This window comes from Thunnus albacares, chromosome 3 (assembly GCF_914725855.1).
Source record: "Thunnus albacares chromosome 3, fThuAlb1.1, whole genome shotgun sequence".
Lineage (NCBI taxonomy): Eukaryota > Metazoa > Chordata > Actinopteri > Scombriformes > Scombridae > Thunnus > Thunnus albacares.
Window position 1 is genome coordinate 7,704,170 of NC_058108.1, and position 22,469 is coordinate 7,726,638.

A 22,469-nucleotide genomic window follows, 5' to 3' on the forward strand; every position below is an offset into this window, starting at 1 on the left:
AATTGAATAGACGCATTGCCTTTGGAACTCATGGCTTACAGAAGCAGCACTAACTGTAAAACGCAACTAACATTGCATGAAATGCTTGGAGGTCGACCCATGCCTGCTCCAGCATATAGACATGTGCAGAAAGGTCCTATATTGGATGTCTTAGAAAAAAAAAAAAAAAGTTTAGCAACAGATTGCTAACATACACCGAGCTATCTTTTTGTGTGAAAAAAAGAAAGGTGCCAAAGGAAGCTGAGACACCATCCATCCAGCCTGGGGATCGGGTGTTCGTGAGTCTTTCGACAGAGGTGGAATGGGCCTCGATGAGAAGGACAATTCGAGGTGGTCCGATCCACAGGCACAGCGGTCCAGGTGAAAGGTTCATCTATGTGGTATCACCTTAACCACTGCACCAAAGCTCCTCCTGGAGGAGGTGAACCAACTGAACGAGCTACCAGCGGAACGGAGGAGAGCACGAGAGATGAGGAGCCTCGAGAAGGCACATCGGATGAATCAGACTCAGGGGCTCCAACGGATAGTGGTCCTGGTTCTGGCAACATGTGCTCTGTACATGGCACCACCTCCATTAGCTCAATTACTGACCAACCCACAAAACCAGGACCATCCATGAAACCTGACCCCAGCCACAACCCTTGCCAACAACCCCAACCAACCCACCACAATTTCCAACTTCTCAAACCCCAACCATGGTGATCTCACAGACGAATTCCCAATCGTCAACTTCACCAACCTCGACCATGGCAGTTGGTAAGGTGTTGGGGGACCCGAAGAGGGGAGGAGAGGAATACAGCAGCAAAATAAATGTTAGCAGTCACATTACCATCTCACCAAATATGTCATATATAGCCTCAGTTGTAGCAGGAGCAATTCCTACTTTAACTAAGACTTATCAGGAGCAGATAACTATAAAAGCATCAAATATAGGATTAGATATAGGATTAGGTCAACATCCGGTTGCAATCTCAGATAATATTTACCATATTTATCTTCAAGCTGCTCGCATTTACACCACATTGATCTGCCTTGAAGATAGGTGCACTGTACAGGACTCTCCTTGGAAGATAGGAAGTATTTCTGGTAGACTTATAGAAAGAATGAATAGCTTGAAGAGACCAATAGGATTGCTAAATGTTGAATCTGACTTCCCTGATGTTACATAAGATTCTTTGACATTTGATGAAGATCTGAATGAACAAATTATTAGATGTGGTTTAACTATCCACAGTTCTGCCATGCCTGAACAAAAGTCTCAAAACGTGTGTAAATTCACTATTACTTGGTCAACAGATTCAGATTTTATGAAAGTACAGCTGAATAGAACCAACTGGAGGGTAAGCCTGAGTTCTGCTTCTGAATATTGTCATTCGCCTTCAATAAACAGTCTTTTTGTCAAAGATGTCTCTTGATGGAAAAATGTGTGTCAAGCACAAATGGATAATGTACAAAAACAAATTGTGACTGGAGTAGGTGACAAAGGTTTAGGAGAGTTATTGATAATAAATAAAGATCTCGAGAACACTGAAAATTGCCTGATAAACTTAGGACAACACTCTCAGCCCATTAATATAGAATGGAGCCTCAATTATTCAAATTACCTCTACAAGAAATAATGGAGAGTTGTGTATTAGCTGCCTGGGCACAATCAAAACAAATAATAAACAGAACAAACCATTTGGGAAGTCCGTACACATACAGAAGTAATGCAAAAACACGTACACTAAATGGGAAGTTGTGATCTGACAATTTCCCTATTGCATATTGGAAGCCATAGCCATGATTGGAGCCTTCAAAATCAGAATATTCCACGAGCATTGATTTGTCCTTTAACAAAGCATGCGAAAAAGAACTGTGTTCTAAAATAGTGGATCAAGGTAACTGGATAAATGTTGCTGATTCTTTGCAATGGGAATTTGTGACCACTGTACTTTATAAGATAGAGCAGGGTAGAACTAGGCCAACTAATCAATACTAACAAGAAGAATTATATAGTTTAAAACCAGACTATCATCCATTTAAGTCAAGCAATCTTACAGTCACTCATGAAATGGAAAATTGTCTACTAGCAGCAGTTGTAACAATAATGCCATATCAACATACTAACAATGTTTGCAGACTCAAGGGGATGCTGTATAGAGATGATAGCCAAGGGACGTGGACCATAGCAATCCAGACTCCTTCTGGACAATGGACATTAGATCAAACAACTGAACTAGAAAGGTGTGTACCTCCCAAACCAGTCTATGAAATTTATTCCATAGATGTAAACATAGGTTGCTACGAGAATGAATGCATGTTCGACAGACTAGATCAACAGTGGATGTCTAAATATCAGGCAAAAGCATATTGACCCGGCCCACGTAGAGAGTCAATAGGTAGAGTTCGGGATCTTAAAAGTTGTCTAGAAATTGTACTCCAATATTTCCAGTGTTGAAAGCATATAAATCAAAGTACCAGCTGGTACATGATTTACGAGCCGTAAACGAAGTAGTGCAAGACTATGATGCAGATGTGCCAAATCCACACACCAACTTGTAAATATTAGACTGTCATTGATCTCTGCTCTGCATTTTTCAGTGTACCTCTGAGCTCTAGATCTTAGCACCTGTTTGCTTTCACCTACCGAAGGCAGCAGAACAAATACACACACATGCCACAAGGGTTTAAACATTCACCACATGTATTTAATAAAGTGGTTAAAGAAGAGTTACATGCACTAAAACACAAAGTTAGCAGCACTGTTATCCAGTATGTTGGCAATCTGATCATCTGTTCAGATTCACAGGAGCACTGTCATGAGGACTCTATAACATGCTCATTGAGTGAGAGTGACAGTTTACTGCAAGAATTGGCCAAAGGAGGGCATAGGGCCTCTCAACAGAAGTTGCAGTACTGTCAGTCCAAAGTTGAATATTTGGCCCAAGTATTGCAAGATGGCACTAAAAGTATCTCGCCATCTCATCTTAAGGGCATATCTGCAGCTCCCAAACCAATTACTGTCCAACAGATGATGATGTTTCTGGGGATTGAAAATTATATATTATATAATTATAGTACTACACCCCTGAGAAACATGATAAAAGCTACAGGTACTGACAAACTTTGGGCACCATTAATATGGACTGAAGAGGGAGAACAGGCCTTTAATGCAATAAAGTGTCTCCTCCAACAAGCTCCAGCACTGGCACTACCAAATTATGATAAACCGTTTCATCTTTTGTTTCCCACCGACTTCAACGTGCCACAGCAGTTCTCACACAAGTTGCAGGTATTGGAGGAAAAAAGCAACCAATGGCCTACTACTCAACTGCTCTGTCTTCAGTAGGGCAAGGTCTGCCTTCCTGATATCAGGTATTGGCAGCTGCACATTTGATGTATGAGAGGGAATCCTCCATCACTATGGGTTATGACATCCATACACATCACAAACTTGCAAATTTAATGAAAAAGTGCAAATTTGTGTTAACTAATCAAAGACTGCAAACATATACCAGAGTTTTGCAATATCCAGATGTAACTGTCAAATCTTGTACCACAGCTAACCCCGTAGATTTGGTACCTCTACCCCATGAAGGGGAACCTCATGACTGTGAGGCAGGAGTGAAAGCTTTTGTTAAAATGAGATCTGACCTAAGTGCTAGCCCAAGTCCATTAGCTCAACTCACATTCTTTGTTGATGGGTCCTGTTATTGAGGTATTGAAGGTCTAAAAACAGGATATGCTGTTGTTCAACTTAATTTTGATAACACTATGGTAACCAGAAAAGCAGAACAATGTATACAACTATGCACCGCACAGTTGGCGGAACTAATAGCCTTGACTGAAGCATGCAAATTGGCTAAAAGTAACACTGTAAACATATGCACTGACTCTGTATATGCTCATAGCGTTTGCCACCTTTATGGAGCAACTTGGAAAGCAAGAGGGTTCAAAAAGACAGATGGCTCACCAATTCAACACCGTGATCAAGTCATAGCACTCATGGAGGCTATGATGCTTCCACACAAAATAGCAATAATTAAAACTGCAAGCAGTGTTGAATGGGCCTTCACACCCTTGCGCACGTCGGATTGCAGTGCAGTCCAACGGCTTCTGTCACAAGCATGTAGATGTTGTCAGACCTGGGCTGACAGGTCTGACTTTAAAAACATGTTAAGTTTGGTGCAGATTGGAGCATGTACAATAAACTTAGAGCAAGTTCCTGTGTCATGGCAAAACATCAAAACTCAACGGTATGAGGATGAGAATTTTCTGCAGGGTGAGACATGTCTGTCTTGCTCACACCTGTGGCATCAAAATTATGCAAGTTTTGGGCCCTTTCACTGTAATTTCAATTAATAATTTGAAAACTTTTGAGTTTGTGTGTAAAACAAATTGATTTCCTAATTTTCATCAAGTTTATTTTTACAAAAGTAAAGACTATAAACCCGCATGACCTGGTCAAAGTTTGATTGAAATGTGTATTGCCAGGTGTGGAGAGACAATAAGTAACTGCGGCTGGACACAGAAAAATACTCATATATTTGAATGGAGAGCGTGAGCGAACCGCTAGGTGCTTGAGCCCTAATAAAGGAAAAACTGCAGTACAGAGCGACAAATTTTAGTTTTGATTTTATTTTTCTGACACAGACAGAAACACAAAAATGCTGGAACGGGCCTCAATGAGAAGGATCATTAGAGGTGGTCCAATCCACAGGCACAGCGGTCCAGGTGAAAGGTTCACCTACGTGGTATCACCTTAACCACTGCACCAAAGCCCCTCCTGGAGGAGGTGAGCCAACTGAAGGAGCTACCAATGGAATGGAGGAGAGCATGAGAGATGAGGAGCCTCAAGGGGGCACATTGGAAAGAGCACCCGAGTGTAAGGATGAATCAGACTCAGGGGCTCCAACAGATAATGGTCCTGGTTCTGGCAACATGTGCACTGTATATGGCACCACCTTCATCAGCTCAACTACTGACCAACCTACAAAACCAGGACCACCCACAAAACCTGACCCAACCAACCCACCACAACTTCCAACTTCTCAGACCCTGACCATGGCGATCTCACAGCTGAATTCCCAACCGTCAATTTCACCAACCTCGACCATGGTAGTTGGTAAGGTGTTGGGGGACCCGAAGGGTGGAGGGGAGCAATACAGCAGCAAAATTAATGTTAGCAGCCACATCACCATCTCACCAAATATGTCATGTATAGCCTCAGTTGTAGCAGGAGCAATTCCTACTTTAACTCAAATATAGGATTAGAAACAGGATTATGTCAACATTGGGTTGTAATCTCAGAGAATGTTTGCCATATTGATCCTTAAGCTGCCTGTATTTATACCACATTGATCTGCCTTGAAGATATGTGCACTGTACAGGAGTCTCCTTTGAAGATAGGAAGTATTTCTGGTAGACTTATAGAAAGAATAAATATCTTACAGAGACCAATAGGATTGCTAAATGTTGAACTGACTTCCCTATTGTTATATATATATATGATTCTTTGACTTTTGATGAAGATCTGAATGAACAAATTCTTAGATGTGGTTCAACTATCCTCAGTTTTGACATACCTGAACAAAAGTGTCATAACGTGTGTAAATTCACTAATACTTTTAACAGATTCAGATGTTATGAAAGTACAGCTGGATAGAACCAACTGGAGGGTAAGCCTGAATTCTGTTTCTGAATACTGTCATTCACCTTCAATAAACAGTCTTTTTGTCAAATGTGTCTCTTGTTGGAAAAATATGTGTCAAGCACAAATGGATCATGTACAAAAACAAATTGTGACTGGGGTAGGTGACAAAAATTTAGGAGAGTTATTGATAATAAAGATCTCGAGAACACTGAAAATAAACTTAGGACAACACTCTCAGCCCATTAATATAGAATGAAGAAGGAATGTCTCACCGCCTCAATTATTCAAATTACCTCTACAAGAAATAATGGAGAATTGTGTATTAGCTGCATGAGCACAATCAAAACAAATAATAAACACAGAACTAACCATTTGGGAAGTCCGTGCACATACAGAAGTAATGCAAAAACACGTACACTAAATGGGAAGTTGTGATCTGACAATTTCCCTATTACATATTGGAAGCCATAGCCATGATTGGAGCCTTCAAATCAGAATATTCCATGAGCATTGATTTGTCCTTTAATATAGCGTGCACAAAAGAACTATGTTCTAAAATAGTGGATCAAGGTAATTGGATAAATGTTGCTGATTCTTTGCAATGGGAATTTGTGACCACTGTACTTTATAAGATAGAGCAGGGTAGAACTAGGCCAACTAATCAATGCTAACAAGAAGAATTATATAGTTTAAAACCAGACTATCATCCATTTAAGTCAAGCAATCTTACAGTCACTCATGAAATGGAAAATTGTCTACTAGCAGCAGTTGTAACAATAATGCCATATCAACATACTAACAATGTTTGCAGACTCAAGGGGATGCTGTATAGAGATGATAGCCAAGGGACGTGGACCATAGCAATCCAGACTCCTTCTGGACAATGGCCATTAGGTAAAACAACCGAACTAGAAAGGTGTGTACCTCCTGAACCAGGCTATCAAATTTATTCCATAGATGTAAACATAGGTTGCTACGAGAATGAATGCATGTATAGACTAGATCAACAGTGGATGTCTAAAGATCAGGCAAAAGCATATTGACCTGGCCCACTTAGAGAGTCAATAGGTAGAGTTCAGGATCTTAAAAGTTGTCTAAAAATTGTACTCCAATATTTCCAGTGTTGAAAGCATATAAATCAAAGTACCAGCTGGTACATGATTTACGAGCCGTAAACGAAGTAGTGCAAGACTATGATGCAGATGTGCCAAATCCACACAGTCTTGACAAATGTGCCACCAACTTGTAAATATTACACTGTCATTGATCTCTGCTCTGCATTTTTCAGTGTACCTCTGAGCTCTAGATCTCAGGTCCTGTTTGCTTTCACCTAATGAGGGCAGCAGTAAATGTACACATGAATGCCACAGGGGTTTAAACATTCACCACATGTGTTTAATAAAGTGCTGAAAGAAGATTTACATGCACTAAAACACAAAGTTAGTAGCACTGTAATTCAGTATGATCTGATCATCTGTTCAGATTCACAGGAGCAGTGTCACAAAGACTCCATAACAGTACTGCAGGAATTGGCCAAAGGAGGGCATCAGGCCTCTCAACAGAAGTTGCAGTACTGTCAGTCCAAAGTTGAATATTTGGCCCGAGTATTGCAAGACAGCACTAAAAGTATCTGGCTATGAGCATATGCAGAGTCAGTGCATATGTTTACAGTATTATTTTTAGCCGATATGCATGCTTCAGTCAAGGCTATTAGTTCCGCTAACTGTGCGGGGCATGGTTGTACACGTTGTTCTGCTTTTCTGGTTACCATAGTGTTATCAAAAAGAAGTTGAACAACAGCATATCCTGCTTTTAGACCTTCAATACTGGATGTGTGATCCACAGTGGCTACAGTCCACCCCAGTCAGGATTACCACCAAAAATAAGAAAGGTAAAACAACAAAGTAGCAAGCTCTTCAAACCTGCCTGGTGGCGTCAGGGTGCTTAAAACTGAAACTCCAAGCTACTGAAGCAGTTACCCAGTCAAAAGCACAAGTAAACAAGCAGCAACGATGAAAAATGATCTAACAAAAGAGATAATCACTACACACAAACACCTTTACTTCACCTCATGTATGCTCAGCTCCTGGACGAGCTCCCATCTGTTACGCCCCACTCTTGATCCGCCCTAGGGGGGCGAACAGCAATCCACTATTTACTCAAAGTAAAACCCCAACACCTTATAAAATACCCAAACCATGGGATTTATTAACAAAACATACAAAGCAACCATGATACTACATGACGACTATAAACAATCAAAATACAACAGAAAAACTAAATAACATAAAATCCCAGTTTGAGAGGCAAGATCAGCAGTCCACAAACAAAAAGCCTCTCTCTCTGCAACAGGAACCTGGAGAATCAACCTTTCCTCCCTGGCCAGGTGCACCTCATTGTGGACTGATTCAGGGTGCCTTTCATTATGCTAATTCTGTGCTTCCTCATGTCCTCTCTCCTCCATGACCTGGAAACTGATCTCCCTCCGCCATCGTGGAGGATCTTCCAATCCCTTAAATGCACCTGGAGGAGGCGAGGAGAGAGGAGAGAGGAGAGAGGAAGGAAACACAGGTGTATCCTACACAGAAGTGTTTTAACAGATGGCAACACCCCTTTGATCCAAAGTGTGTATTGATTGGTCAGCTGATCTGATGGGACAGTAAACAGTCGGGCTGTTATTGTAATACAGCAGATCAGGAAAATACCTGTGGAGAAGGAATGAAAGCACCAACAGCAGCTTCTCATAGTTTATTTACTTATAAAGATTACTGAATCATGAATCAATCATAAAAACACTCCACAAAAAAACACTATTTTTCTTCATGAGCCAAAAGGCTTATCCTTTCTTCTTCTCCGTTTCAATGTGTCTTAGCTCTATCAGGAAAATATGATGCTGCATATCTGTGTGTCTCCTATAAAATAATCCTGAGCCTGAAAAGCACGTCAGACTTTCACAAACTAAATAAGCAACATTTTATTTACGTTTTATAACATATTCTGCAGGCTACAGCTGTATCTATTGTTCCTTTATGTTGGTTCTGTGCTTTCAGTAATACATAGATTTAAATTGTCTATTTGTGTCTTATTCTGTGACAGCCAGAAGCTGCTATAGATCTATAATCAAATGATAAATTGGAGCAGTTATCAGGTGTTTTCCTTCCAGCTATCAATATGTAGAAATTATTAAGTAACAGTGTAAAGTGTTCAATAATTGTACATGAATTTTAAATGCAAACTTTAGAGTTTTAACTGCTTACTTACTTAGTAATTTCTATTGCTGACTTATTCATATTTGACATTTAGGGTGGTGTGCGTCTACTACTACTTTTCATCTCCTTAAAATGACGCTGGAGTGAGCGAGACCATCCCGTTTGATAAAATAAATTCCTCTGTCCTCGTGTCTCTTGCTCGCATCTCTCTCTCATCCTTGCTGGGAGGAGCTAAGGCGTGAGGAAGAGACATGAGTGAGGGAAGCGAGGAGATACATTAGCATAATGAAAAGCACCCTAAGTATAGATGACCTGGGCAGAGCAATAGACAGGAGAGGAAAAGGACAAAAAACACAGGCAACACATACAGTATTCATTTTGGCAAAAAATAAAAGTCAGACTAAGAGTGTGTCTTCTGCAGAACAGAGACGAGCCCCCACCACTGCCAAGGGGTTCTCATTTTATTACCTTGCGAGGCAGCTGGATTCATAAGATCATGTGAGAATCCATCTTGTCAGGCTTCAAGTTATGTGCTTGTGTCACCAATCAGTGCCACAAATCCAGCTGCCTCACAAGGTAAGACGGTGATAGACAGATGGTTCATCCAATGAACCAATCAACTGTATAAGAATAAGAATAAGTATTTTTTGGAAGTGCCTGCTCTTTTCCAAACAGTTTCCATGGACAACTTCTCAGATGGTTCTGTGTAACAAACCATCTAGCATGTCAGTTACTAGTTTTATGCAGCAAACAGCACCAGCAGGGGCACTTGGGCCTGTTTGTATTGTTGTTGTTTCCACCCACTTAGTACCCCCTTTATCAGGCCCCTGCCACTCTATTTGGCTACTGGGAGTTTTAAAAGCTCTAGCCTGTGTATTCGTGAATGCGTCATGTTGTCACACACTGTCAAGTTAACGTTCAAGGTGATATGTTTTTTTTTAATCTAGCTAGGAGATAAAGTGGAGAGAAAGTATGAATTGGGTGCATTAAAATGCAAGGCGCGAGAGGGACGGATAATCAAGCTAATGTTACTGCTAGCACTACTAGCCTAACAGCCAGACTGTCCAACCTCATTTTGCTGTAGCGGGACATAAACATTGACAAAGACAAAGTGAATGGCAGGTTTGCCACCATAAAGGAGTGGAGAATGAAGTTTTAAAAAAGGGACAGTGATATGAACAAAGTTCCTTAACCTGTTTGGATTATTTTGTTCTATGGAGGATGGTGGAATACACAAATGGACTACACTAAACTACATGCTGAGTAGGGACAATAACTGCTGTGTCTATTTTATGCTTGAATAGCCCTTGTACAGTGTTGTAGACCACCGTGTCTATGTTATGTTTATTGTTATTCCCTTGTAAGCAAGACATAGTACTGGCCTGTCGCTGTCTATCATCCATCAATCGATGCATGTAGAGTGCTGTGTGCTGTTCTCAGTGCTGAAACATTTGGGCGCGACTGACAACCTGTTTTCTTTTTTTGTTCTTCAGAACAAGCGTGTCTAACAAAGTGGCTTCACTGTATGTTTTCTTAGACATACAATAAGCAAGCAAGCAAAGTTTATTTATATAGCACTTTGCACAGACACCAGTCACAAAGTGCTTCACAGTCAAAGAAAATCAAATCAAATACAACCAAAAAAATAAAAACAAAGACACCAGATAAAATATACAAGGAGAGCGGACAAAATAGACAAATTAAAATATAAAATACCACACACTATCCAAATGCCTGTCTGAACAGATGGTTTGGTTTGTGGTGTAGGGGTGTAGAAGGTCCATAATATACTGTGGAGCCTGGCCATGTAGGGCTCTATAAGTGAGCACCAAAATTTTAAAATGAATTCTAAAATGAACTGGAAGTCAGTGCAGTGAGATTAAAATAGGAGTTATATGTGACCATCTGTTGGATCGGGGTAAGTTGGTCTGCTTTGGATGGAGATAAGAGACCGGTGGATTGGGCGGCATCAATGAGAGGTATTTTTCCAACGAAGAGACAGGACATAGTTTACTGGCTGCTCAAACATAAATCCCTGTAGGCTCTCTTTGTTTCTTTTGCCGGCATCTTTGTGGTTTTTTGTGCATTCGTTGAATGACAGTGCTGCATATTTCTGACCATTTTCGTCCTGGCAGATGATAAATGATTTGGGCTTCAGTTGGCAGTTGCCCTCTGTAGCTCTGTGTCCCATATGCAAATGCACATCAAACCAGACTTTGCTGACAACACCCTCAGGTGTGTTTGAATTCAGTACCTGAGAGTGCTTGATTTTCTGAAAGTCTGCCTCTGTTAATGCTTGGTGGTGGGATGTTTTGTTGTGTCCTTCTCAGCAAGTTTTTTTCACCAGTCCAACGAAAACATTGTTGCTAGTGATAAACTCAGTATTTTCAACAGACACCATAGGGTTCATCATCCTATCTGTCTCTTTCCACCACTCATCCAGGCTTAGTCCACCCAGTAAATCAAAATCATAATCAAGGACCGGAACTAATAATTGATTTATCTGCCTTTTTTCAATTCTTTCATTGTTTGGTCTGTAAAATACATCACAAATGCCCATCACAATTTCCTGGAGCCTGAGGTGACGTCTTCATATTCCTTCATTTTGTCTGTCCAACAGTCCAAAGCTCAAAGAGATTAAGTTTACTATACTAATGTAAGACAAGAAAAACACCTAATTCTCACATTTGAGAAGCTGTAACCATCCAATGTTTGTCCTTTGAGCTTAAATTGAATTGATTAATTATCTATTAATCAACTTATTGTTTCAGCTCTATTTCAAACAAAAGCATAATTCAAACTTATTCAAATTTGCCTTTGGCTTCACAAGGTGGACAAGCTTCTATGTCAAAAATAAAGTACAGTAGAGAACAAATCATAGTAGAGCACAATAAATAGGCATAGAACTATCAGCCTTGTTGGAACCAAAACAATTAGTGAGGTAATGAATTATTTGACCAACAGAACGCAATTTATTTTATCATTAATCATTTGAGTCATTTTATGCAAACATTTGCTTGTTCCAGCCTCTCCAGTGTCAGGATTGGCTGATTTTCTGTGTTTCATTTAATTTAAAACTAGTGCAGTGCCCTTTTAAAATGTGTCTGTTCAGAATGGGCTGATTGCTTTGCCTCTGGCTGCTACTTCAACGCATAGAAAAATGAATACAGTTGATGTGAGGTGTGAATGAGTATATACACCAACAAAATGAAAGAAACTGACATTCTATTATACATAGATGTTATAAATAACACGCTAAGTACTCTAATAGTAAATACCAGTGGTGTGCCCAAATACAAAACATTATTGGGCAAAGCACAAATAGTATTTTGTTTTTGTTTGTTTTTTTATGATATTTGTTCCATACAAATATTTTAAAAATTATTTGTTTTCGGGAAGAAAAAAAACCCATGTCAAATACCAGCGTGCAGGTCAGTTACATTGCTATCTCAGTCTCTCTCCTCTCCTCCACTGTTACATCTATAAGCAGGTCTCAACGAGTGGAGTCACATCCACCTGCTACATGACGTACATTTCCTAATTTGGACATTACTCCTGGTGTTGGGGGTGTTCCCCAGAGATAAAGCTGAGCTACTTACACACACAAAGCGCCTCCAAGGGACTCTCCATAACCTGTTGTCCCCTTTCTCCTTTGCACAAAGTTAGGTTGTAAAAAAATAGGCAATAAATGAAAAGTGCAAAGCAATAATTGCCTTTGAAGTTCCTCTTTATACATTACACACTGTGCTGTCTCTGTGCTATGGGTGTATAAATAGGTAGAGATCTGTCTGCAATGAGGTGATGAGTAAAGTTTTAGCTCAGTAGTCAGCGCAGTCATCTATGATCTGGGAGACTCCAGTTTGAGACGCGGTGTGGGGACCTCCTTCGCAAGGTAGTTTATTTATGAACACTTATTGTAACACTTTAATTTTCTAAAATTAAAAGCATAATAAAAAAACACAGGATTTTTAAGCCTCTTTCCACTTTTATTCAAATACAAATACAAATATAAATAATTTTGCTGCTCCAACAAATACAGATACAAATACAAATACTGAGCTCTCTGCACATCCCTAGTAAACACAGAATGTTCTCTGATTTCAAGTAAAATAAGGGCTGCATTTAAAAATAAAATAATGTGCATCCTAAAATAAAGTGGATCGATCATATTGGGCTTTGAGTCTGTAGTGGCACTTCACAATTGCCATGGTCTTGGAACATATGAGACAAACTGGTTTTGAACTGCCCATGGAAGTATTTTCTCAGTTTAGCACGTAACTACAGTTATTGTGTATTGGGCTCTGAGCACTTCCAAATCGCAGGTGACCTACGCTCAACAATATACCTGAACACCTTCTGTGTATTCACTTGCTGTTGATCTGCTAAACGTCCTGCTAACCCTATGCTTTCTTTCTAGACACAGAGTAAGAGTGTCCATTGTTGATTAAAAGCTCTGTTTTCACTGTCTACTTTTCTCTCTTTAGAGCGCTTTTCTCTTACTCATGTTATGCCTCGTCTCTGCTCTCTCTGACATGCTGGAGTCAAAAGGCAGAGCCCTGAAGCTCTGCACTGCCTCTGCACAGAGCGGAGCACAATTTGAAGATGTAATCTTGGAAAGCTCTGATGGGCATTTTCTCTTATTATGTGACATTTCATAGACAAAATGATTAAGTGATTAATCAAGAAAATACTTGGCAGATAAATCTATGATGAAAACAGTTTGTTGCAGCCCCAAACCTGTATGCTGGTGAGTGAAGAATTCAATATCAATCTTGAGTTCAATAAAGTCATGTCATGTGAGAAATTAAACTTTTTATATATTTATGAATTGCAGGTCTGAAGTGCCTGAATTCAGGGCATTCAACTATAGCTGCACTGACATACTGATTTATAAAGGTTTAAGGAACAAATTTATCCAAGAGATAAGAGAAGCTAAATCTTGTTTTTACCTCAATATTTTGAATGAGGCAAAAGGCAACAGTAAATTGGAATCTGGAAAAAACATTGATAATATCACAAGGAGGGACCCAAAATTTTTAGGAGATTTTAAACTCAAAGTACAGGGAAAGTTAATTGAAGATCATCTTACTGTTGCTTCTGTCTCTAATAATTTCTTTCTTGAGTCTATATATGAGTTAGGAAAAAAAAAGGAAACTGGATATTGTTCCTATAGATGCTACGGGCCAGGTTTTCAAGCTGGTAGAGTCTAATGAGTTACAAGTAAACAAAATCATCAGCTCCTTGAAAAGCTCCAAAAGTAGAGATGCTTTCCACATTGATACCATGTTCACACACACAAACATATTTTAACTCCCCCTATTGCTAATTTAACTTGTCTTTTAAACACAGTTCCTTTCCTGATGACTGGAAATGTGCCATTGTCACGCTTATTTTTAAATCTGGAGACTGTCTTGAAACCAGTAACTACAGACTAATAAGTATACTGCCAGTACTCTCAAAGGTTGCTTAGAAAGTTGTCATTAAACAACTTTGGGTCACCAAAGTTAATCTTCATCCCATCGACACTGTGGATATCTGTACCAGATTTAATGGCAATTCATCCAGCAGTTGTTGAGAAATTTCAATCTGGACCAAAGTCATGCATCATGGTTGCGTTTTGGTTTTACGTTTTCTTTTGTAACTGCTGCATAATCCACCATCAAGGTTTTGTTTAAAAAAAGGTGACAGTTGACTCTATAATATGGAAAATCTGTTACTGGATCTTAAGAAGAGTCCATGCTATTGTTGAAAAAATGTAACAGAGGAAATGAATTGTAAACAAATGCAAAAGAACTTTTTAAAAAGGAAAGTGTTGATAATCACACATCATAGTTGTTTGATGGAATGAACAAGATCATTATAAATAACCCTTAAAGATGACAAAAAATGAATAGAATCAAATCACTATTGATGCAAAAGTTTTGCTCTTAATATTTGTTTTCCCCCACAATTGTCACATTATGATGTTTCACAGATAAGGCTGTACTGAAAATAAGCACAGAGTAGCAGAAAAGTTTTGGTACCTTCATTTTTATTATGATTCTTACAGTTTATAGAATTGAAGAATAATACAATAGTATGGTGAGATTTAATTATTCAGTGTAACCAGTTTTTACAATTTTATGTCTCTGTGAATAAAAAAAAATCTTAAAAAAAAAAAAATCACAGTACAACACATGTGTGCATTGTTACTGTAACCAGTTTACTCCGGTGACTTGTCCCCTAAAGACAAAGACAAAAGGGAAAAACATGTCATTACTCCATATAGTTTATTGTGTTGAGACATCAGCCGCCCTGAGATCAGATTGTAATTCATACTCACAAACGATTGGTCCAATAGTCAGTGGCTTCATAGGAGCAGAGTTTGAAACGGAGCGATGTGTCCTCCTTGTGCAAGGCTGGGTGGTGGGAAAGGATGGAAAAAATAAAAGATACCATTAAAACACAGTGTTTAAGCAACACTAATTATGGATTGACAATGCTATTGATAAAGTGACATGTGTGACTCACTGGAACACAGGAGGAGCCCCTCTGGTCACACAGGCTGAGGCTGCAGTGAAGGAAAACGTCTCGGTATTCACCCTGGAGCAGGAAGAACAGGGCAGAGAAACGAGCCTTGGAGGATGAGCCGCTCTCAACCACTGACACCTGTCTGCGGTCAGTGGGACACCTGGCAGAGAGGATGAAACGGGTCATCAGTTCCATTTCACATCGCCGTACATTTAACTTTTTCCCCATTTCCACTATACTCCACAAAGCATCTGCTGAGGGACACATACTTGTTCTGGATGAGAGAGTATCGCACAGAATCATCGGGGTTTGATGAATGAGTAGCGTAGCAGTCCTCCAGAACAGCTGCAAAGCTTGGATCTCTCTCGTCCACAGAGACCCCCACGTACAATGGTGAGCCCACTGGCAGGACGATCTGACCTGCTGGATAAGTCTCTGTGAAGTTGGAGTTGCGGAACAGAGACATGGAGGCTCTGGCTTTGGTACCCGAGCCTGAAATGCCACCTGCCAATCTGTCAAAAAACATGCTTTTTGTTACGAAAACCAAGGCATGTCCCCGACAGGTGTCTATTATTAGTTTATATCAAATAATAGGCAGCACCATAAAAATGTTCTGTCATTAAGTGTCAGCTAGATAGCTTTTTGTATAACCATCACACAGGCTTGTTTAGGTACATCCTTGCTGAGGTGTCTGAAGATTTCTGGTTTTTGTGTTTTGAGTTTTTGTGCTGTTCAGTTCAATTCTTATTAGGGATGTGCATAGAGCCGAGTATTTGTATTTGTATCTATATTTGTTGAGGCAGCAAAATGATTTATTTTTGTATTGGTATTCGATTAAAAGTGGAAAACTTTTTTTTTGTTTTATTACACTTTTAATTAGAATATTAAAGTGTTAAAATAAGTGTTTATGAATAATCTATCTTACGAAGGAGGTCCCCACACCGGGTCTTGAACTTGAGTATCCCAGATTATAGATGACTGCACTGACTACTGAGCTAAAACCAAGTACATTACCATTGTGCAGACAACCTCTATTTATTTATACACCCATAACACAGAGACAGCACACTGTATAACGTGTAAGGAGGAACTCCAAAGGCGATTATTGCTTTGCACTTTTCATTTATTGCCTATTTTTTGCAACCTAACTTTGTGGAATGGAGAAGGGGGACAACAGGTTATGGGGAGTCCCTTGAGAGCACTTTGCTTGGGTCAGTGACTCAGCTTTATCTCTGGGGAATACCCCCAACTCTGGGAGTGATGTCCAAATTAGGAAATGTGCGTCATGTAGCAGGTGGATGTGATTACCCTTGTTGAGACCTGCTTATAGATGTAACAGCAGAGCAGTTTTTAAAAAATATTTGTACAAAATAAATGTTCGTAAAAAAACCCACTATTTGTGCTTTGCTGAATAACTTATTTGGATTCAGGCACACCCCTAATTCTTATACTAAAACAGAAATTGCTTCTCCCTTCAAAAAAAGGAAAAACATTATACAGTCTACCATACTATCTATAATGGATTATTGTGATATCATGTATGTTCATGATGCTGTTACACGGTCTGATTGTTCTGTGAGTGACTGTCTCATTTTGTAATCTTATATATAAAATTGGTTTCAAAAGAAACTAAGAAATCTTGACCATACTTTTATGATTCTGTATATCACAACTTGCAACACTGCTGTTCAGCATGATAGCCCTTCAAGTCATTTCAAAAATATAACTATAATAGATACTATAATAGATTTTATAGACTCCCTGTGGTAGTATTAGAAAAGATATTGTGGCAGACAGCAATGTACGTTTACACTATAATGACTAGTTAAAAGCAACATAGATATAGACAAGACCAACTTTCATCAGGTTTCCCTTAATTTTTATGATGTGATGTCAAAATAAATTATAAGTGTAAATGGTGAACGATGCCATAGTCCCCTTCAATAAAAGGTTACTCACGCCAGGAACGGTCTGATAGCTACATTCAGGCTGGTGTCTGTGTCCAGGGGATAGGCGCAGGAGAAGGGAAGACTCACAGGAAGGATGAAGGACATGTTGTTCATTGGATAGATGAATAAACTGTTGGAGTAGATGGCATGTGTGTGGTTGGTCTGAAAGACAAGATGATTAAATTATCAGTCAGTTGAATGATTATGTCTGCTTGAGAGGGTGTGTTATTAGCAGCAGCAGTGCTCGGTCAAGCAGTTAAAAAAATGTCCTTTAGGAGGAGGACCTGGGTTCAAGATACTGTAAAATAATTAATATTTAGTCCCTGTCACTTCCTGTTGACCTGACCTCCCTGCAGAAGAGTAAGTGAAAACATTTTCAATATGTGACCAATAACCCAGTCTCAATTATAGTGACAATAATTGGATGGACTAACATACAGGCAGCACATACAGTACATATTCAGTACCATTGTTTCACCATTGATGTCTCATACACCAGTGAAGCCAGCAACTTTCATTATTTATTATCTGGTCTGTCAGAAATAACATGCTTGATGTCTCAAAATGTTCCCCAACTAAATCAAAAATCATTCTCTTTTGTCCTCCAAAGTCTGCCCCAATTTCACAAAAACATCTTGGCTCCCTGTCTACAAATGTCAACCCTGCAGCCAGAGACACAGAAACTTCTCCATAACCAAACTGCTGGAGAGGGGCTGGATTCTTCCTTTTCAGAATTGCCCAGGGTGAGAAGCCCCAACTGATGACATATGTCACCAGGAGCAAGGCTCTGACTGTTGTTTGTGCAAATGCATCAAACAGCAGTTCAGAGTATCCGACCTTCTTGATGTTTCTGGGTGGGGTCCTGCCTGGTGAACAGGGAATATCTGGTGGAGGCCCCTGTCTGCAGGATCTTCGCCTTCCACCTCTACCGGAATTTCTCCTGCATCAGAGTTGTTGGAAAGTGCTGTATAAATACTGTATAATAAAGATTATTATTATTATCATCATGATTATGTCCAGTGTGTATTTCACAGTGCAGTTTCTGTATGTGGCAAAGTCTGCAAAACCACAAACCTTGACAAGTGAGCAAGGTGTGCAGGACATAGGCTTATAACTGGTGAGATGTCAGGAGGTGCCCGGCCTGGTGTCACCCCACAGTGGCCAGAACCGTCATGCATTGCATGCTCAACCCAAAGGCAGAACATCTGAACATCAGTGGGTCAAGTGGTCAGCATCTAACTAGAAGAGAGAATGGCTCCAGTCTGATGTGGATGTGGACAGGATCCTTGCAGCCACAGTCAGCTGTGATGTAGATCAGAAATGCCACTTAGTGGCAACCATCACTGTCAGCATTGCTGCTGAGAGGTTTGGCATTATGAAGCAGTGGGTGACAAAACTGGAGCAAAACTGGTAGGAGACGAGAATAAGCCATCCACAATAAGACAGGAGCTTAAATCTCTAAGGAGGGAGCGCCAAGGAAGCAAGGGGGGAGAATAAGGCCGTCTTAGCAGATCTTTGTAGCATCATGAAGAAGAGGACCATCATCCTCCACAGTGCACAGTGGCACAGAAGAAGGGGCAAAGAGAGAGCCAGGAACCAAGAAACTGCTTGGGCAGAAGTGAAGTGGCCGTTTTCCTTGCTCCAAAGAGGAGATTGACTGGTACCTCAACAACACCTATAGATATAGAGAGCGGGACCAAAAATAGAGCTAGGAGACTGTTTGGCTTTGATGTCACCAACTAACCCAACAGCGAGGTCAACACCAATGAGACAACCTTGAACAAGATCCAGATGGTCAGCAGAGCTGCTAGAATAACCTCCTCCCCGGGCCCTTGTGGAATGCCTCACAAGGTCTCCAAGAGGTGCCCCAGGTCTTGCAATGATGGAGGATTCCTCAAGGTGATTTGAAAGAGAAGAAGGTAGCCCAGCAGTGGAGATTTGCAGAGAATCTCTGCAAATGAGGAGAATACAAGCAACATTGAGCAGTTCAGGGCCATCTCACTTGTCAGGGTTGAAGGCAAGATCTTCTTCAGTATCATTGCTCAATGTCTGATGACACCCTGACACACCTGCAATGTAGATGTTTTGCTAGCTAGTCCCCAATGCAGGGCCTTCAAAATCCTTCAAAATCAAAGGACTGCACAGGAAGAGAGTCATCAGGAATATCACCAATACTACAACAAGACATCAAGATGGCAGATGACTGTGAATCAAGACCTATGAACCACATATGCTAATTGGACACAAGATGATCAACCTGGTTTGATTGCCTGGGCGATGGTGTCTGATATTTAAAAACCTGTTGAAAAGACCCCGCTTACATCACTGACTATGTGTCCATAAGCATCACAAGATGTGAAAAATGAACAACTGCAGAAATTCACACTACAAATACATGTTAAGTACCTGTATCTTCTTCATGTTGCAATGACTCAACACACTTTTGTATTAGTTCACCTTCTGCTTCATCTCCAATCTGGCTAATGTTAATTTGGGATTTCATTTCTAAATTGTGATGACCATAGTAGCTAGCACTATGCTAGCTGTCTGGGTTTAACCCTGAACAACATATACATAACACAGCAGAGAGTATGATGACATGTTGTCAGTTTTTATACACTTGCACTTAAGTTTACAGGAAAAAACTAACAAATAAACAAACAAACAAACAAAAAAGATTAAGTCTTTACCATCAGTGCATTTCCACAGGCTCCTGCCTGGGCCTCCACTTCGTACCACACTACATCATTATTCACTCTGACCCAGGAGCAGTTGTGGGCTGCCAGGTTGCCAGATAATGGGTTCAAACCAGAGGATGTCATGCTAGCCAAATCCAGGCCTACTTGTAGTTTATCATGGCCACAAATAAGTTGAGAAGGCTGGAGTGGAGGACGCTGGACTAAAGACAAAGATATAAGGTTACCAAATCATCCACACACTGTCCCCCACTGTCCTTCATGGTAGACCTCCACTCTGCCAGAGCAGCAGTTGTCAGAGTTGACCAGCCTCACTGGTGAACCAGCTAACAGAAAAGCATACAACATAATATTGTTGAAAGATGGACCTCATGAAAAACAATGATATCTGTGAGAAACTAAAAATAAAACAAATAAAATAAAAGTGTAGTGTAAATCACATACTTCATATTTCTGTAACAGGTGGTGACTAAAATCCTAAATATAATACCATAGACAGGCTGTTACACAGTGAGATTTCATTGGTTTTAGCTCCTCATTTGTGTTTACCTTCACAAACCACACCAGCATCCTCATGGTGTCCACAGTTGTGAGATCCAATCCCTTGGTGTCTGCACTCACTGAGCTCTGATTCGCTGCCTGTGCACATGACATTATCCAACCAAATAGGCCCTCTGCCCTGTCCAAAGTGTGCACTTTGTGGTGCTGACAGGACCCTGCCACAGCCCACCTGTCTACACACCACTTGAGCATCAGTCAGGTCCCAGGCATCGTCACACACTGTGCCCCACTGTCCTCGGTGGAAGATCTCTACTCTACCAGAGCAGGAACTGTTTCCATCAGCCAGGCGGACCTGCCCCTCAACTGCTGTGTTGTTACCTGCTGTTGTTACGTCCGTGATGTCAGATGTCACCTGAGCAATGGTGGAGCTTTGTGGTCTTGGATCAGGTGTGGTTGAAGCAACTGCAGGTTCTGTTCTGTTAACCTCTGTTAACAACAGAGAACAATGAAAAAAATGTTCATAAATGGTTAATTTAAGAACAAGTGGTGACATTAAATCCATGGATTAGGTGAGCAAATTTAATTTTTTGTATCACTGTAAAGATGTTTCAAATAGAACAATACCTGTGCAGTATGCAAGATGGCATCCTGTTGGCTTCACAAGTTTGTAGACATAATAGTTTTCATAACAGAGCTTGACCTGTATGGCGTGTGAATGAAAACTGCAGCAGCTGCCGCTCCAGGCACCACACACATTGCGATTTACAATTTCCTTTGACTGTGTGGGATGAGGTTCTGTTATCCACAGAGGAGCATGGGTTCCACATCTTTGCTCAGCTACGCACCTCTCTGGAATATGAGCATTGGTTTGCCCCAGGAACAGGCGATACCAGCCTTGCCAGTTAACATCTCTATATCTATAGGATCTGATTCAATGTATTATTAGTTGAACGCCACTCATCATCCAGTACAGTGTAGTGGTCACAGGGGTCGGCACAACCATGCCCATTATTTCCGATGCAGTCCATGCCTATAGGACAAACATTATCTCCACAGTTGAACTGGACAGACTGGGAAGAGGGGCCTGATCTGGTGCTGGAGGAAGGCTCCATGCATTCAAAGGAGCCCGGTGTGTTTTGGCAAATCTGAGGTGGAACACAGGGCAATTCTGGGAGGGAGCACTCGTCAGTGTCCACACAGCCGCTGTCTGGCGACCAGTGATAACCTTGGCTACAGCAAGAAGAGTCACTGCAGAGTTTTGTGCTGTAACAGGTGAGACCATCGCCTACATAACCATCTTTACAGACACAAGCCTTCGCCTGGCTGGCAAAGGTGTCGCCTCTTTCTCGTGACTCCTGGCAGGTGGCTTCATCATGACACAAATCACAACTGGAGACAAGTGTCCCTGTGAAAAGCAGAGAGATAGTGTGATGCAGGCTGTTACTTATTTTCAGCAGCTTTTCTGAATGAAACAGTGAAAGTAATGCTATCACATTCAAGCGACATAAATACTTTTTAATTAGGCAGTCTATGAGTAAAGTCACACTAATTTATGAAGGTCTTTTCAAATCTCCTCAGAGTAATATCTGTAGAAATAAATTGAAGCTAAGAGTATGATTGCCAGCTTTTACATCTGGATTAGATATCCGTATTTTAACAATATTATTATCGCATTACTATGTTCTTATATAGTGGATGTGAGGTTTCAAGGGGTCTTGAAATATGGCACCTGTCTCATGGTGGATTATTATTACAAAGGCATATTAAGCAACAAAGCATAGTATGTGTGAAATTATGTTGCGTTATGTAAGTCATCTAGAATGTTTCAATTGAGGACTGTCATAAAAAAGGCATCTCAGATGTTGATATCTATGTCAGTGTAAGAATATGTGACATTGATAGTGTCAAATGTTATCTAAATTTGAAGTGGAAATATGAGAGAATTACTGAGAAAATGTAAAGTTAACAG

At 40.3% G+C, this 22,469-nt stretch overlaps 1 protein-coding gene across 1 annotated transcript; it reads right to left on the minus strand.

Annotated features, from left to right (window-relative positions):
- Positions 1–14,858: 14,858 nt before the first annotated feature.
- LOC122978982 (pancreatic secretory granule membrane major glycoprotein GP2-like) lies at positions 14,859–21,406 on the minus strand. The gene is made up of 9 exons (XM_044346113.1): positions 21,125–21,406; positions 20,960–20,986; positions 20,549–20,860; positions 19,994–20,202; positions 17,314–17,465; positions 15,624–15,866; positions 15,355–15,514; positions 15,167–15,242; positions 14,859–15,066 (listed from the first exon to the last, which is right to left on the minus strand). The coding sequence occupies exons 3-9, from the start codon at positions 20,646–20,648 to the stop codon at positions 15,047–15,049; spliced, it is 960 nt and encodes a 319-aa protein (XP_044202048.1). The 5' UTR covers positions 20,649–20,860; positions 20,960–20,986; positions 21,125–21,406; the 3' UTR covers positions 14,859–15,046.
- Positions 21,407–22,469: the final 1,063 nt, after the last annotated feature.

Coding starts and splice junctions, on each gene's coding strand:
- LOC122978982 (XM_044346113.1), bottom strand. CDS start 20,648: ATGTGCACAGGCAGCGAATCAGAGCTCAGTGAGTGCAGACACCAAGGG. Junction 20,203..20,548: donor TGCTGGTGTGGTTTGTGAAG/GTAAACACAAAT, acceptor CTTTGTCTTTAG/TCCAGCGTCCTCCACTCCAG. Junction 15,515..15,623: donor TACTCTCTCATCCAGAACAA/GTATGTGTCCCT, acceptor CCTCTCTGCCAG/GTGTCCCACTGACCGCAGAC.